Source organism: Tasmannia lanceolata, unplaced genomic scaffold (genome assembly GCF_043159265.1).
Source record: "Tasmannia lanceolata isolate RefF3 unplaced genomic scaffold, GAP_Taslan_0.1 ptg000006l, whole genome shotgun sequence".
NCBI lineage: Eukaryota > Viridiplantae > Streptophyta > Magnoliopsida > Canellales > Winteraceae > Tasmannia > Tasmannia lanceolata.
The window spans coordinates 11,545,224-11,560,948 of NW_027518683.1; the positions used below are offsets into that span (position 1 = coordinate 11,545,224).

Genomic DNA, 15,725 nt, shown 5'->3' on the forward strand with positions numbered 1-15,725 from the left:
AAGTTCGCCAATAGTTTGAGACGGCGTGGTTCACGTTGATCCAAAGGCTCGATGGAGTTTCTTTTTATTAGGATTTTATTTTACTAGGCCTCTTAATTGAACGAATTTTTTATTAAGCTGTCAGTTCAAAAGTTTTAGGGGTTTTAGTTATTTTAGGAAATTTAGGAACCTTTCTTTTATAGTTAGACGAAGATTAGGAGTTTCTTTTCTATGTTTTAGTAGATGATTTAGGAAATCTAAGAAAAGTGCATATCATTGTAAACGATGGAGCCTGATTTTATTTTGGAATAAAGAGTTTCGTTTGGGTGGAGAAAAGTCTCCATATTTATCATTGTAAGTTTTCCATAGTGAAAACTTCAATTTTTCTCAGTTATATTGAAAGATCTCACATCGGAAATGGAGGAAAAGTTACTAAGGTATGTATATATATATATATATATATGTGGATTTCCTCTCTCCCTAGATAGACGCGTTTTCAGCATCTGTAAGGCACGGTTAGTGCATCTACACAATGTGGTCGGGGCGTGACATATATCTTCAATTTATCGTAACTACACCCACACTAATAGGCCATCTCTTTTGACCCAGAAATACGCACACTCTCTCTCTCTCTCTCAAATAACGATAACTAATTAAGAATGCAGCTCTCTAAAACCCCTCTTCTTTTCCCTAGTCTCCCTATTTGTCTTATCCCACGCCTCCAATGCCCACAATATCACCCGCAGCCCGGTGTATTATTGCTGGCAGAGCACTGGTCTCCTTTGTTGACTCAAAACCGTGTGGAATATCAGCCGCAGCCCTATGTATCGCCTCTTCACAATTCCCCTATATAACACCCCACACCAAGTCACCTTACAACCACGCACTATTCTCACTCAGAAAATAACTATTACAATGCACCTCTCTCCAACCCCTCTCCTCTTCCTCCTCTCCCTCTTCCTCCTCTCTTACACCTCCAATGCGGGGCACAATGTGACCCTTATCCTCGCCAAATACCCCAATTTCTCAACCTTCAACCACTACCTATCCATCACCGATATCGCCTCTGATATCAATAGCAGGCCAGCCATCACCGTCCTCGCAGTCGACAACGCCGGAATGTCGACCCTCCTCTCAAAACACCTCTCCTCATTCGCCCTCAAAAATGTCCTCTCCCTCCACATCCTGCTCGACTTCTTCACTGTTAAATCTCTACACAATATCCTCGACCGCACAACCCTCTCCGCCACTCTATACCTAGTCAGTGGCCAGACCCCCCCTGGCTTTTCCGGCTTCGTCAACATCACAAATCCTAAAGGAGGCAAGGTGGGTTTCGGCGCTGGAGACTTAAATGGCGTCGTGGACGCCACTTTCGTCAAATCTCTCAATGTATTCAAAAAAATCCAAAATTCGATCTCAGTCATTCAGATCAGCAAAGCCCTTTCATCCCCACAAGCCGAAGGTTCGACTCCACCGCTTTAGAAGGCGGATCATGGACGGATGATCAGTCCGGAGTGTGAGATTTCTCTAAGTACGTGGGGATGTTGTTGTTAATGTAACACTAAATAGAGAAGTGAAATATTGTTGTTTTACTTTTCTGAGAAATTATATGAGAATTATCATTTAAGCCCCTGCTTGGATTACAAGAATTTCCTGAAAAAGTTTGGAAATGAAACTTTTCCAACATTTCATGCTTTTCAATTGTTTGATTGATTACTTGTGATAAAAAAAAATGAATTGAACCACCACAGGCCATTTTTTATTTACAAGGACCTTAAATTTATAATGATGTCCCCAAAAATCTATACCCTCCTTTACTGGGGTGCCAATTTATCATCGCCCTAAAAGTTGCGTATATGGTAGAAATTCATGGACGCTTTTCTCTTATAGAACATACATTTTCTAAACAGACAGTTAATCTGGACATAAACATTTAGTCCTGCTGCCACTGAGAACAACATGATCAGTTGATCTTAGCCCCTTGATCGATTGAATTCACCATCAAACCTCATTTAGGTTTCTCCCAAGAAAAGCTTGATGGTTGGCTTCTGTAGTATTGTTATCTTACGCATGAGATGCTCTGAATGTTCTAAGACCACGTGGGTCACCTCATGATGTTCTAAAAGCTCAATGATTTGGATTTCATGTGTGACTCCCCACCCCCATGTTGAAGAATTAGGTCCTCATCCCAAACTTAGGGGTGTTAACAGATCTACTTTGGATCTGTTTCTGAATGTCTACAGATTTTACCGTCTTAATATAGGTCATTATCCGCTTCGATCACATCTTCAGTGGGAGGGTCCTAGGTCCAACTTATGTTGTATACAATTAGGATTAGTGAGAAAATAAAAATGAAGGGAAATGATATCTGTGCCAAAGTGTTTCGATAAACATGCGCTCCACTTGTTTGTCGTGTAGTATTTAAAGGGACGTGAGAGGATATTACGGTTTTCAAAAAGCTCTTTAAACCCTATATATACTGCACGACAAACAAGTGGAGTGCATGTTTATCGAAACACTTGGCGCAGATATCATTTCCCAAAAATGTAATGTTTTGTCTTTTTGCTTAGAGTTTTTGAATGTTACAAAAATACACTCACCTCATAAACAGACATAAATAAACGGAAATATCAGCACTATTTTCACACATTGTTCCCCTCAACTTGGATCTGGGACGCTCCATTGGATTTTGTGGCTACATTTGGGTTGCGATCCGAAACAATTTCGGACCCTAAGGGGCCATTTGGATATGCTGATTTTAGAGTCCAGGTTTTAGTTTAAAAACAGTGTAAAAGAGGGTTAATGATCAAGCTGTTCTATGCTGCCTGACATTGTTTCTTGGAATTTAAGTAGGAAATCCAGGTTTCAGAAATTTCTCCCACATCTTGAGATTTCTAAAACATGGAAACATGGGACGATCTCCTGCTGTCTTGCTGCTCTCATGCTGTCAGGAAAAAGGACAAGAAATCAGAAAACAACAGCCGGCACTTTTTCCTCTCATCTCCCATCTATAATTTTGAGGAAATCCAAGATTTTAAAATCCGCGTATCCAAACGGCCCCTTAGGGTATAACTTTAATCGACATGGTTTAGATGCATCTAAGGGGTTTAGTAGCTTAATTTTTACAATGGCTATTAAATTGAATGAGGCCACTCTATCAAAACCACTAAACAGTCACCAAGCTAATAGGAAAGCTGGGATTGAACCTCCGAACTCAAGTTTTTTTTTTTTTAGAAAAAGAAAAAAGAAAAAAAGACCATAACTAATTAAACCGGATGTTTAAACACTACTGTGTTGTTCTCTGTGTTTTTAAGACTGCAATAAGAGTTATCCACAACAACAGTCAACAAATTTAGATATGACTAACGTGGATAACTACAGATATATCAGCGGTGGCAGGACCCAATTCATTGCTCTCCTCTCCCTTTAATTTCTCCCAACCATACCCCTGTCAAACGCAAAAGCACACTATCCAAATAAGCAATGGTAATTCTTGTATTTCTTTGAAAACATAGGTCTCTCTCTCTCTCTCTCTCTCTCCAATTGAAAAGTCTAATATTCCATGAGAAAAAAAAACACATGGTTGCCGAACATGGCCTGTTTCTCCACCTAACCCTCTTACAACTGGCCCACTAATAGTCCATGAAATATGTTTTTCGTAAGACACCACAAGCATATATATATATATATATATATATATATATATATATATGAGGAAACGGTTCCTACACATATGTGTAGAGAGTTCTCTACACACTAGCTTAAAATACAGTGGGGGCCCACATTGTTTGGGTGATCCAAGCCATCTATTTTAAAGGCCCTCACATAGATAGGGTGTCTACAAAAAATCAGATCCATAGGATCATCCCAACCCTACGATTTGTGGAGGTAAAATGGATGTCTTTAAACCTTCACAAATTAGTTCATTTTTTACCTCCAAAGTTCGAATGGTTAGGATGATCCTATGGATCTGATTTTTTGTGGACACCCTATCTATGAGAGGGCCTTAAAAATGAATGATTTGGATCACCCAAATAATGTGGCCCCTACTGTATTTTAAGCTAGTGTGTAGATAATTTATCTACACATGTGTGTAGGAACCGTTTTCTCTCTCTCTCTCTCTCTCTCTCTCTATATATATATATATATATATATATATATATATATATATATAGCAGAAGAGAAAATGAGAGAATTGTTTGAATTTCTCTCAAAATTCTATGAGAATTACACATCACTTTTTTTTACTTTTTTTAACAAAGGAACCCATTCAAACCACATATTTTCAATCCTACCCCTTCCTTTATGCTTTTTAACAAAGGCACCCATTAAAGCCCCATAATTTCATTCCTACCCCTTTTCGGAATGATTTGAAAAAGCAAATCATGATTTGCTAGCCACGTTCTCCAAAGGCTACATCTCGCCCATCCTTTGCAATTGTATGTGTTCAGAGATTTGTCTTATTAGACGTGGTGAAAAACTGCACGGAAATACTATTTCTTGAAAGGTGGCTAGCAATAACAAGCTTGGTTTCAAATTTTCCCAAATTTTGACCCAAAAAATAGGTTTTTTTAATATTAATTTAATATTTCACCGAAATTTAATATTGAATAAAATATTAGTTTGGGGTCAAGTACCAGATTTCGACCGAAATTTTGAAATTTCACGGTCTGAAACCGGTACCGAAACCGAAATTTTAAACCTTGATAATAGGTACCGAAAGGAGCTAGCAATAATAATCATTACGTAGTATAGCTCTGGAGGGAAATTACGGACAACGGGTACTTGTATATGACAATTATGGGAAAAAACTTCAAAGAAGAGGTATCGAAATATGACAATTACAAAAAAACTACTTTTCCTTAGTAATTTTTTGAGGATATTACAAATTCAACAAACCTTTAAAAATATTTACAAATTCCAGGCATCTTAAGAGGAACAACATATTATGGAAACCTCTATAGATTGGAGGGCTAGGATCAGCCTATGAAAATGATTTTACGGGCACCACGTATTGATGTTGTGTTCCATCACATGGACGGTTTGGATCAGCCTATGATGTGGTCCGTACAGTTCTTTGTTATATATATATATATATATATATATATATATATATATATATATATGAGATAACGGTTCCTACACATATGTGTAGAGAGTTCTCTACACACTAGCTTAAAATACAGTGGGGGCCTACATTGTTTGGGTGATCCAAGCCATCTATTTTAAAGGCCCTCACATAGATAGGGTGTCTACAAAAAATCAGATCCATAGGATCATCCCAACCCTACGATTTGTGGAGGTAAAATGGATGTCTTTAAACCTTCACAAATTAGTTCATTTTTTGCCTCCAAAGTTCGAATGGTTAGGATGATCCTACGGATCTGATTTTTTGTGGACACCCTATCTATGTGAGGGCCTTAAAAATGAATGGTTTGGATCACCCAAATAATGTGGCCCCCACTGTATTTTAAGCTAGTGTGTAGATAACTTATCTACACATATGTGTAGGAACCGTTTTCTCATATGTATATATATATATATATATATATATATATATGTATATATATATATATATATATGTATATATATATATATATATATATATATATATATATATATATATATATAAATTGCAATTTACATTTACATAACGAGGCAATCCCAATTTACTTTTCACCCAAAAGAAAAAAAAAAAAAAAAAAAAAAAAAACCCTGCAATTTACATTTTACCCAAGAGGCATGGCAGGCAACGGCCTACGGCCAATAGGCATTGCAATTTACATTTCGCCCAGGAAGCAACAGATTGCATCATCAGCATACGCATATTTTCTTCTGTCATAAGGTTTGAAATAGATATAAATTCAGAGTAAAATCCTAACCGTTTGATTATCCACTGCTTGCAAAGTTAGCAAATGGGCAAGACAAAGCAAAACCAACGATGGTTCAGATCCAACGGGTAACACAAGTACCACGTGTACGAAAGGCAAGGTCTAAGAATTTAAAATCATCGTACCAAAGCCACCATAGATTAATAGATTCAGACCAAGTAAAAAAGTAGGAGCCTCGACTGACTCGATCAAACGACTGGGCTGTCTTATTGACTGCCGTTACGCCACCCAATTGAACATGCTTTTTATTATAATAATAACTTGACGAGGAAAACTGAAAGAATCGGCGATCCAACACCCCTACTCTCCTCTTAGATCAGAACTACACACCTCACCCAGACTGAATATAAAAATCAAATCGTACACGTGGCACACGTGTATGGTGATTGATGGCATTAAATCTACATGGTATACTTGATCGGATCCGTTAATCCGACCAACAATCCCAATCCCTTGCCCTTGTTCTAAAAGTAATCAGGTCGGTTGAATCCTTCCCGTGTGAAGTAACATCAGCCCCTCTGCGGTCGTAGATACACTGCAGCTGGGTGTCCCGAGTAATGAATAGGGGCGTCTTTCAAAAATACCATCATTCTCTTTTTTATTATTCCAAAAATACTGTTATCAATTAAAGAAATCAAGAAAATACAAATATACAAAAATTTCTGGCCGGCAAGAAGTAAAGGCATCTGAATCATAATTATTCAACAAAAATGGTGATGCCTATAAGCAATAATTCTAACACTATGGGCATGTTTGGCAACCATTCAATACGGAAGTGATATTTTTCTCCTTTTTTCTTACTTGGGACAGCCCCCCTCTAGTTTATTATTACTGCTCTTTCTAGGATTCGGGTTACATTTTTAGCATGAAATTGGGTCAGTTTCGGATGTCTCCATTTCAATTTTTAGTAAAAGCTCAACCCATCCCGCTCCAAGTAGCACCCATAACATGGAGTCTGCTTTGAACGAGTCTCACGGGTAACACCTTTTGAGGTTGGCAGGGCAGAAAGTCAATATCGTGGCCATTGATCTTGTAGAACATCACACGGCCCCCATGGTCTTAGGTTGCATTCATGTATAAAATAATATAAATTAGGATTTGCAAGTCCATCGCAAAAAGCACTTGCAGATGGTCTGTTGCATGTGAGAACAGCCACACAGGCTCACTTTTCAGCAAGTTTTGTTTTCATTTATGAGGTGGCTGTACTCACATGCAACAGAGCATCTACAAAATGCCTTCCGCGATGGACGCTATAAAATCCCTACATATAATTAATTAGTTAATTAAGGGAGATGATACTTTCACCCCCTCTGCATTACGTGCACACCCGCTTTAACCTGTTTTGACACGAAAAGTGACAACTTTCAAGTTTAGCTTGGGTTCTGTGTTTTCAACGCCATTTGACCGGACCTATAATAGAATAAGCGAATCTAGCATAAACAAGGCAGAAGTGGGGCTAAATAAAAGCATCTTTTATAAAAGAAGGATAAAAGCAAAGTTCCTTTTTAGGTTTTTTTAAAAGAAAGTGGTAACTAAACCCCCACCCGATCCGACTCCAACGTTGATTAGCAAAACTTAATCCCCAAGAAAAAATAAAGTCACCGATCATTTCTACATTGAATTTTTGACTACATTTTTCCATGTTCTAGCATCCCCTATCACACGCTATTAATCTTTGTTACGCTTCTCTCGCCAGCCACAGAAATCTTCTCAAAAACAACCTTTCCCTTACTACTTCCTTATCTCTACCTCTATAAACCAATACCCATTACAAACATTTCAATTATTATCACACTCTCTACTTCTATCATCAACCATGGTATTAACAAATTGGTTATCTCTAAGACGTTTAAGGAGGGCTATACACAAGGTAAAGTTCTTACTAAGCTTCAACATCAACAAATGGCGCCTTTCGTCGGGTATCGGTTCTTCGAGCCGGCGTCAACTCAGTTTTAAAGAACCACCGGGGCTTATTTTCGATGACGACCATGACCAAGAGGCGCAATCTTCACCGCAAATACTTCAAAGGACGGCTAGCGATGATATTGATCGGAGAGCAGAGATGTTTATTTCTAACTTCTACCGTCGTCTTCAGATGGAACGACAAGTTTCTCTCGAGCTCCGATACTGCAAGGAGAAGAGCCTTGAGAGGACCTATTCAGATTGAGGATGATGTTTAATTTTCTTTTTAAACTAAAATTTTGAGTCCATGGGAGAAATTGCGTGGCTTCTTCAAAGTATGGTATTTTTTAAAGGGCTTTGATTTATGAAGCTTGCCATGGAGATTAGTTGTTTGGAAGATGATCTCCTGGGAATATAGATTCTTTGTATTGATTTTTTTTTTTCATTTTTGTTAATTTCTCTGTCATTGTACATTACATATAAGTTCTTCGCAGGACTGAACAAATGATCATTGTGATTTTGGGTTTGTTTGGGTAGCAATTGCGGTAGATTGAAATGTAATTTGTTTTGTGATCTTCTTTGTTTTGTTTTGTTTTTGTTTTTTTCCGAGTGGCTTGGTTTGGTGATCTTCTTCTTCAGTGTAAGTGGTTTGAGTTCTCTTGTCATTAGCCCCCAACTTTTGTACATTGAAATTATTATTATGAGAAAACGGTTCCTACACATATGTGTAGATAAGTTATCTACATACTAGCTTAAAATACAGTGGGGGCCACATTATTTGGGTGATCCAAACCATTCATTTTTAAGGCCCTCACATAGATAGGGTGTCCACAAAAAATCAGATCCGTAGGATCATCCTAACCATTCGAACTATGGAGGCAAAAAATGGACTAATTTGTAAAGGTTTAAAGACATCAATTTTACCTCCACAAATCGTAGGGTTAGGATGATCCTATGAATCTGATTTTTTGTAGACACCCTATCTATGTGAGGGCCTTTAAAATTGATGGCTTGGATCACCCAAACAATGTGGGCCCCCACTGTATTTTAAGCTAGTGTGTAGAGAACTCTCTACACATGTGTATGAACCGTTTTCTCAATTATTATATATAGAGAAACGGTTGTGCATACTTGGAGAGACAGATGGATGGTTCTGTTCATTAATTTGCTGACCAAATCAAATTTGAACATTGAAATCACTTCTAGGTAGGTCTTCGTTCTAAATTTTATGTCTGATAGAATGATGATTTCAACTAAAGTAACAAAGAAAATTTATATTTGACTATATATGTGGAGCATTTATATGATGCCCGACAGTCAAAATAGCAAGGGCTACCACCTATCCCTTGTAAATTACCCGGTGGGCCATCATATAAAAACTCATATATGTGATCCACTTATCAACATATTAAATGAAAGACGTGATATATATAGTGATGCATGGCACATCCAAGCAATTAAAGACTTTGCAACTCTTGTCATAGCAATGTTAAGTTTCCGGTTCAGAGAATGAAACCTCTTTGGTACATTGATCCCTAATTGTTCGGTTCCTCGCGTTCTACCTCCATTAACAAATTTGGGAAAACATTTGATTATTAGTTTAGTTATACTCGAGAAAAGCAAGGAGAATGAAATCAAACATTCTCCTTGATTAAAAAATTTGTTTAGTTTTGATTAGGATTAGAATATTTCTATGTTTGGAAACCATGAAAAAATTTCCATGGAATATTAGTGGGGCCAGTTATGAGTCATGGGTGCAGAGGGAGAGACTTGAGATGGTGGTAAGGGTGTCAATTTTGGCTCGAGCTCGGCTCGAATCCTTAACGAGCTGAGCCGAGCCGGCTTATTAGGCTCGTTAAGCTTAACGAGCCGAGCCTCGGCTCGTTAAGGCTCGTTAAGAAAAACAGTCATATATATATATATATACATATGAGGAAAAAGATTATACGGTTGAGCGTACGCTGGCTTGGTGCGGAAGAGAGAGAAAATAAAAGGATTTCACACGCAATAGTCGCTGGTCTGAAAAAAAAATATATTAAAAGCCAAAACCCACCTCATTCTCTCCGCAGAAGCTTTTCTTGAGTGAAAAATAAAAATAAAAAACCCATACCTTCGTTCCTCTAGAGTTCTTGAGGTGGTGCCGCCTCCTCCTTCTCCGCCGCGGCCGCCTCATCTTCCACGAGAGAAGAAAAACAGAAAAAAAAACCCAAAACTCCACAGAAGCGCGTGGTTTGAAGAAAAACAAAAAACCAAAACCCAAAGAGGTGGTGCCGCCTCCTCCTTCCCATTTCCGCCGCCGCCTCCTTCTCCGGGCGCCGCCTCCTCCTTCTCACAGGTATGGGTTTTTTATTTTTTTTGCCTTCGTCGAACCAAAAATGGAAAAAAAAAAACCCAAAACCCATCTCCCATCTTCGTTTTTGCACAGAAGCTTGGGTTTTGGGTTTTTTTTTTTCTTTTTGTGTGTGGAAACTTTTTTCAAGAAAATAAAATTTCCTGCATCTAGTAAACTTATTTCCAGTTAATTTTTTATGCGAAATCATTTTTTCTTTCCTATTTCTAAAAAAATTGCAAACATACTATGTCTGAAATTTTATTTTTCCACGAAATATTTTCTCTGGATTTGGGGTAGTAGAATAATAGTAAGCCTGTGTGGTGTGCTTGGTTGTCAAGTGTGGATAGTAGTCTCCTTGTAGAGCATAGGGATAGAGAAGAGAGAGAAATTTGAAAAAAAAAGTGGCATAAATCCTACAACTTTACTGTAAAAAACCATCTGTTTAAAAAAAATTTAGTAGTAAAGGTTACCCCTCAATTGACAAGGGACTGATGACTAGGATATTGGGCAAGTAGTCTTCTCCCGTTTAGCCTTCGTTTAGCATGACACTGGACCATCAAAATGAAGGTTTTACTCCTTTTTTTTTCACTGATTTAGGGTTTTCTGCTACTGATTTTGTGTGGGTTTATTACCTAAGCCTGCTGTTAGGTTTTATATTGCTTATGAATGCATTGCGTGTTTTTTTCTTTTGCAGCTCAGAGAAACTAAATAATGGCTTCCTCAAAGGAGAGAAGCCTGCTGTTAGGTTTTTTTCTTCTGCTACTGATTTTGTTTCTTGGACCATGTTCTTGAAGGCATATCAATCTTTGAACTTCTGAGCGGGTGAAATGGGTGGAAAAACCAATTGGAGAGACTCCATTTTGATTTGAGAATTCAATGCAAATCCTAGAGAGTTGGAAATCAGAGAAATGGGCAGAATGGGTCGGCTCATTCTCCATTTTTTTTTCATTCTCAACTAAAAAGCCCAATAGGGCTGCTGAGAAGGATCAATGAATGTGATCTTAAATATGGGGGCATTGTGTACAAGAGAGTGAAAAGGGGATTTTTTTTATGTTGTTTTCTTTCCTAATAAATATGGCAATCCATCACTTTGCTTCTGTTTCACCAACACTACTGCATCCTTACAATTGTTGACAGCCATAGAGTTGAAATGCAATTGGTGTAGCCCAAGGGGATCAGAACTAGCATTATTAGCAAATGGTGCAGAAAAGTTATCAACAAACCACAGCAATCTGAAATATTTTGCTGGATTAATTCAAAACAGCAGCGAGAGAATTGTCTCAGCATCCAAAACAGCAGTTTCTGCGGTTGTTTCTTTCAATAATGATTTGATAAAAGAACACAGAGCCAGTGTCTCAACTATACATATTAACATCAGACCCTCACCCCAAAAAAAGAAAAAAAAAAGCAGCACAACTTCATGAATATGCATAGCTGAATGGATCTCAAGCCACAACAATTCACTTATCTGAGATTACAAGAGAGCATAACAAAACAGTTAGTGTTATCACAAAACACGTACTAAACATTTTTCATGCTGCATACATAACAGTTCTACCCAGCAAGTATTTGTCTACCCCACTGAATTTTATAATCTTCATATGACCTCCCTTTGTCTAGATTGGAGTAACTACATCGCTTGGTCCAAATGTGTTACTCACAGCCAAAGGAAAACTTGAGTATCTTAGAAATGAGAGATCATCTAACAGGACGGAGATGGATAATTGCTGCCAAGGTACAAAAAATCAAGAACTTTTTGAGACACAACTGCCATAGAGAGATGCATACACCAACAACTTCACCAATTTTGTTCAAGGTTTAAGCAAATGCACGAAAGAGAATTGTGTATCAGATCATCTGTTTGTTCCTCTCTAGACCAAAATTTTGTCTCTGCCCCATCCTTGCAACCCTTTTTCTCAATACAAGAACGTCATCATTCGAAGTTGCTAAATGCGGCCGAAATCCCCTTTCAAGCATCAAACCCAACAAAGCCATTGCCTTCTCCATACAAGTGAATCCGCCCTGTATATTGGCTTACCTGTAAAAGTAGATGAAGTGCAAAGAATGTGAAACTCTTATGTAGTAGCTTTCATCATGTTGTATTTGAACATGGATATAGGATATATGTGACATTGGAGGGTAGAAAACTGGAAACTGATGAGTGATTACTCTCATCATCTCAGGTGCAGGATATGGCTAAGAGAGCATAACAAAAGAGTTAGTGTTATCACAAAACAAGTACTAAACATTTTTCATGCTGCATACATAACAATGTTGTACCAAATATTCTTTGACAATAGGCTGTCATGAATGAGATTACACTTCCATGATAATGAAGTTATGCTCTTGAATAGCAAGAGCGCATAAACATGTAAGATTTAACTTTGAGAGACAGTTAGGTGGCCCAAGTCTCCACACAGTTAGGTGGCCCAAGTCTCCACATTAGGATGAGCTTATGTCTGTTGATTGGAACTGTTTAGCAGATGGATGTTTGGACAAACATAGCAGTACAATGGACCCTTGTGCGGGTTAAATTTCGGAGTCGTGAAGGGGCTACCTGCAATGCAGTCTTTGTACTTTGGTCTTTGGCCCATCAATATTGGGCACAATGCCTGAACGGTCCCATAATCAAGCAGATGGTTTTTGGCAGTCATCAGTCCCTTGTCAATTGAGACTGTGCAAAAAGAAAAAAAAAAACCCAAAACCCAAGCTTCTGTGCAAAAACGAAGATGGGAGATGGGTTTTGGGTTTTTTTTTTTTCCATTTTTGGTTCGACGAAGGCAAAAAAAATAAAAAACCCATACCTGTGAGAAGGAGGAGGCGGCGCCCGGAGAAGGAGGCGGCGGCGGAAATGGGAAGGAGGAGGCGGCACCACCTCTTTGGGTTTTGGTTTTTTGTTTTTCTTCAAACCACGCGCTTCTGTGGAGTTTTGGGTTTTTTTTTCTGTTTTTCTTCTCTCGTGGAAGATGAGGCGGCCGCGGCGGAGAAGGAGGAGGCGGCACCACCTCAAGAACTCTAGAGGAACGAAGGTATGGGTTTTTTATTTTTATTTTTCACTCAAGAAAAGCTTCTGCGGAGAGAATGAGGTGGGTTTTGGCTTTTAATATATTTTTTTTTCAGACCAGCGACTATTGCGTGTGAAATCCTTTTATTTTCTCTCTCTTCCGCACCAAGCCAGCGTACGCTCAACCGTATAATCTTTTTCCTCTATATATATATATATATATATATATATATATATATATATATATATAATACAGTAGCAGCCGGCGAGGCGTAATCATGACTTTTTTTTCAAGCGTAATCATGACTTTTTTGAGTAATTGTCATAACTTCGTACCCTTTGATTGTATTTTTTCGGTAAATGTCATAATTTACTACTCTTTTTTGGTAATTGTTCATCTAAAACTATATACGCATTCAGATATTTTACTTTTTCGTAACGATGACTTCTTTTTTATTATTTCCTTTTTGCTAGCAGCCTTTGCGACCCACTTGGCATGTGCGAATCTCGCACATATATTTTAATTTTTCGTAATGATGACTTCTTTTTTATTATTTCCTTTTGCTAGCAACCTTTGCTACCCACATTAGCATGTGCGAATCTCGCACATTGATAATCCAAACCGTGATAATCCACTGTGATAATCCAAACCGTCCATTTGATACGGATATTCCAGAATATAACCCAAGCTCGATAGGCTCGCGAGCGGCTCGCGAGCCTAGCCGAGCCTGACCGAGCCGAGCCGAGCCGAGCCTGGTTCGGGCCCGAGCCTAGTCTTTGAGTTTAACGAGCCGAGCCGAGCCTGGCCAAGCTCGGCTCGGCTCGGCTCGTTTACACCCCTAGATGGTGGGAGTTAGGGGAGCATGAAATGCCCCAAAAAACCAGGAAAAAACAAAGGCCCAATTTGAAGTAGGGTATTATTTTTGTTCCACTGATTTTAGGGATTTCTTATGCTATATCTCCATGTTCTTTTCGCTGGTGCCCTCTTAAGTCTCTCCCCCTCCCTCTTTCTCAGATCATCTTTCACAGTTGGGTCCATGAATATTCCATGAAATAATTTTTTATGGTGGCCAAACATGTCCATATAAGGGCCCTGTATGCAGTGTTTCTCAAACAATGTACTCTGGCCTCACCCCCGCTCCTCCACTCTATTCATTTTTCCTTATCTTCCTTTCTAGTATACCAGTGTTCTAATAATCTCACTTTCTCCTCCCCTTATTATCCCTTCATCATTCAATTTGTGTACATTGATCGTCCTCTTTGTTCTTCTTTTCACAATCCAATCATATGCTTTGCGAGCATTTGTGACTAATCAAATTTTGTGGGCCATCAGCTCTGAAAGTTTTCGTGGATGACCAGGATGGGACTGATAAGAAATTATTTTCACTAATCTGAAGGTCGATAACAATTGAGTTCTAATGTGTGCTTATATTAAGCACCTCAAAGATATATACAAAAGATAACAATAAACATGACAACAGGGGCTCAGATTAGGCCCTTGTGGACCCCGATCCGAGACGGGGCGGGGGACGTGCCCCCTACGCGAGTCTCAGGATCATCCACGTGAAGGAGAGCTCCGCCAAGGAACTCTCGAAAGAGTGCCCCTCACAGCATGAGCGGCGATGTGAAGTGAGATACCTCTCGATTCGGGGACCAGCCCGGATTCGAGACGCACCTCGAATAAAGAAAGAGTCGCCATCCAAGGAAGTGGGCCCTGGATCCCATGCTGTGCTCTGTCGCAACAGATAACCAGAGATATAAAAGGTCTGTGCCTGATGACGAATGGGGAAGGGGTTAGGCGCCCCCAATTCGCCCAAGTGCGAGCACCTGGTCTCTTATGCCATTTATTATTAACTTTGAAGAATTTTGGGCGAAAATCATGTGAAATGGGAACGAGCATCCCCGAGAAAACGTCTATCTAAGCATGCATGACCCGGGGATGGGCAAAAGAAAATAGACATCAAAATCCTAACTCACCGCATCTACTCCTAACCCATCACATCTAGGAAAGCAGTAACATCCGCATGCACGGCTACAGCTAAACAAGCAATATCAGATATGGTAAGCAGAAAAGCAGTAAATAGCGTACAAAGAATAAGCAAGCTGAAAATAAACACACAAGGAACCAAATACAAACACACGATAAACTAAAAGATGCAAGGAAAGAAGGGATCGGAAAATAGACGGTATGCGCAAACCCAAAATGCCAGGTAAAAGAAAATGGGACATACGATAGGCTCAGAGGGCGATTCAAAGGAATCAAGCCCAGCGATCCTAATCTGCTGAAGATCGGATAAGTCTCGCGATCGTCATGACCTATCGTTGGGCTCATCGAGGACAATCCCTGCGAAGGGGCCACGCTACGTCGTCGCCCGTCCCAAAACGCGATAAAAACATCGGAAAACCGATAAAACCGGCAAACCACGATCAAAATCGGAAATGAAATGAAAAGAAGGCTCCGAGTGACCTTGCAATCACCATCCTTGCCCATTTTGGTTTTTTGTATTTTTGGAAAAGCTTGAAAGATATTTTTGGATACTGAAATGATTTTTTGAAGGGTTTAAATGATTTGATTGAAAGGTTTGACTGAACTCAGGATGCCAGCAGCACGCCTGAG

At 39.1% G+C, this 15,725-nt stretch overlaps 1 protein-coding gene, 2 long non-coding RNA genes and 1 pseudogene across 3 annotated transcripts; 3 read left to right on the forward strand and 1 right to left on the reverse strand.

Annotated features, from left to right (window-relative positions):
- Positions 1 to 894: 894 nt before the first annotated feature.
- Positions 895 to 1,461, forward strand: LOC143878729 (fasciclin-like arabinogalactan protein 2 pseudogene; annotated as a pseudogene).
- A 6,225-nt stretch (positions 1,462 to 7,686) lies between these two features.
- On the forward strand, positions 7,687 to 8,037 carry LOC143878730 (cotton fiber protein). The gene has a single exon (XM_077380975.1). It carries the CDS (start codon positions 7,687 to 7,689, stop codon positions 8,035 to 8,037), a length of 351 nt encoding a protein of 116 aa, XP_077237090.1.
- Positions 8,038 to 9,712: 1,675 nt separating this feature from the next.
- On the forward strand, positions 9,713 to 11,205 carry LOC143879685 (uncharacterized). Its single transcript, XR_013251353.1, has 2 exons — positions 9,713 to 10,107; positions 10,799 to 11,205. It is a non-coding gene; the product is annotated as an uncharacterized LOC143879685 (long non-coding RNA).
- Positions 11,206 to 11,387: 182 nt separating this feature from the next.
- On the reverse strand, positions 11,388 to 13,303 carry LOC143879683 (uncharacterized). Its single transcript, XR_013251352.1, has 2 exons — positions 12,909 to 13,303; positions 11,388 to 12,142 (listed from the first exon to the last, which is right to left on the reverse strand). It is a non-coding gene; the product is annotated as an uncharacterized LOC143879683 (long non-coding RNA).
- Between the last annotated feature and the right edge of the window lie 2,422 nt (positions 13,304 to 15,725).

What these genes read in the sequence shown, in the direction of transcription:
- LOC143878730 (XM_077380975.1), top strand. Translation starts at nt 7,687, where the DNA reads ATGGTATTAACAAATTGGTTATCTCTAAGACGTTTAAGGAGGGCTATA.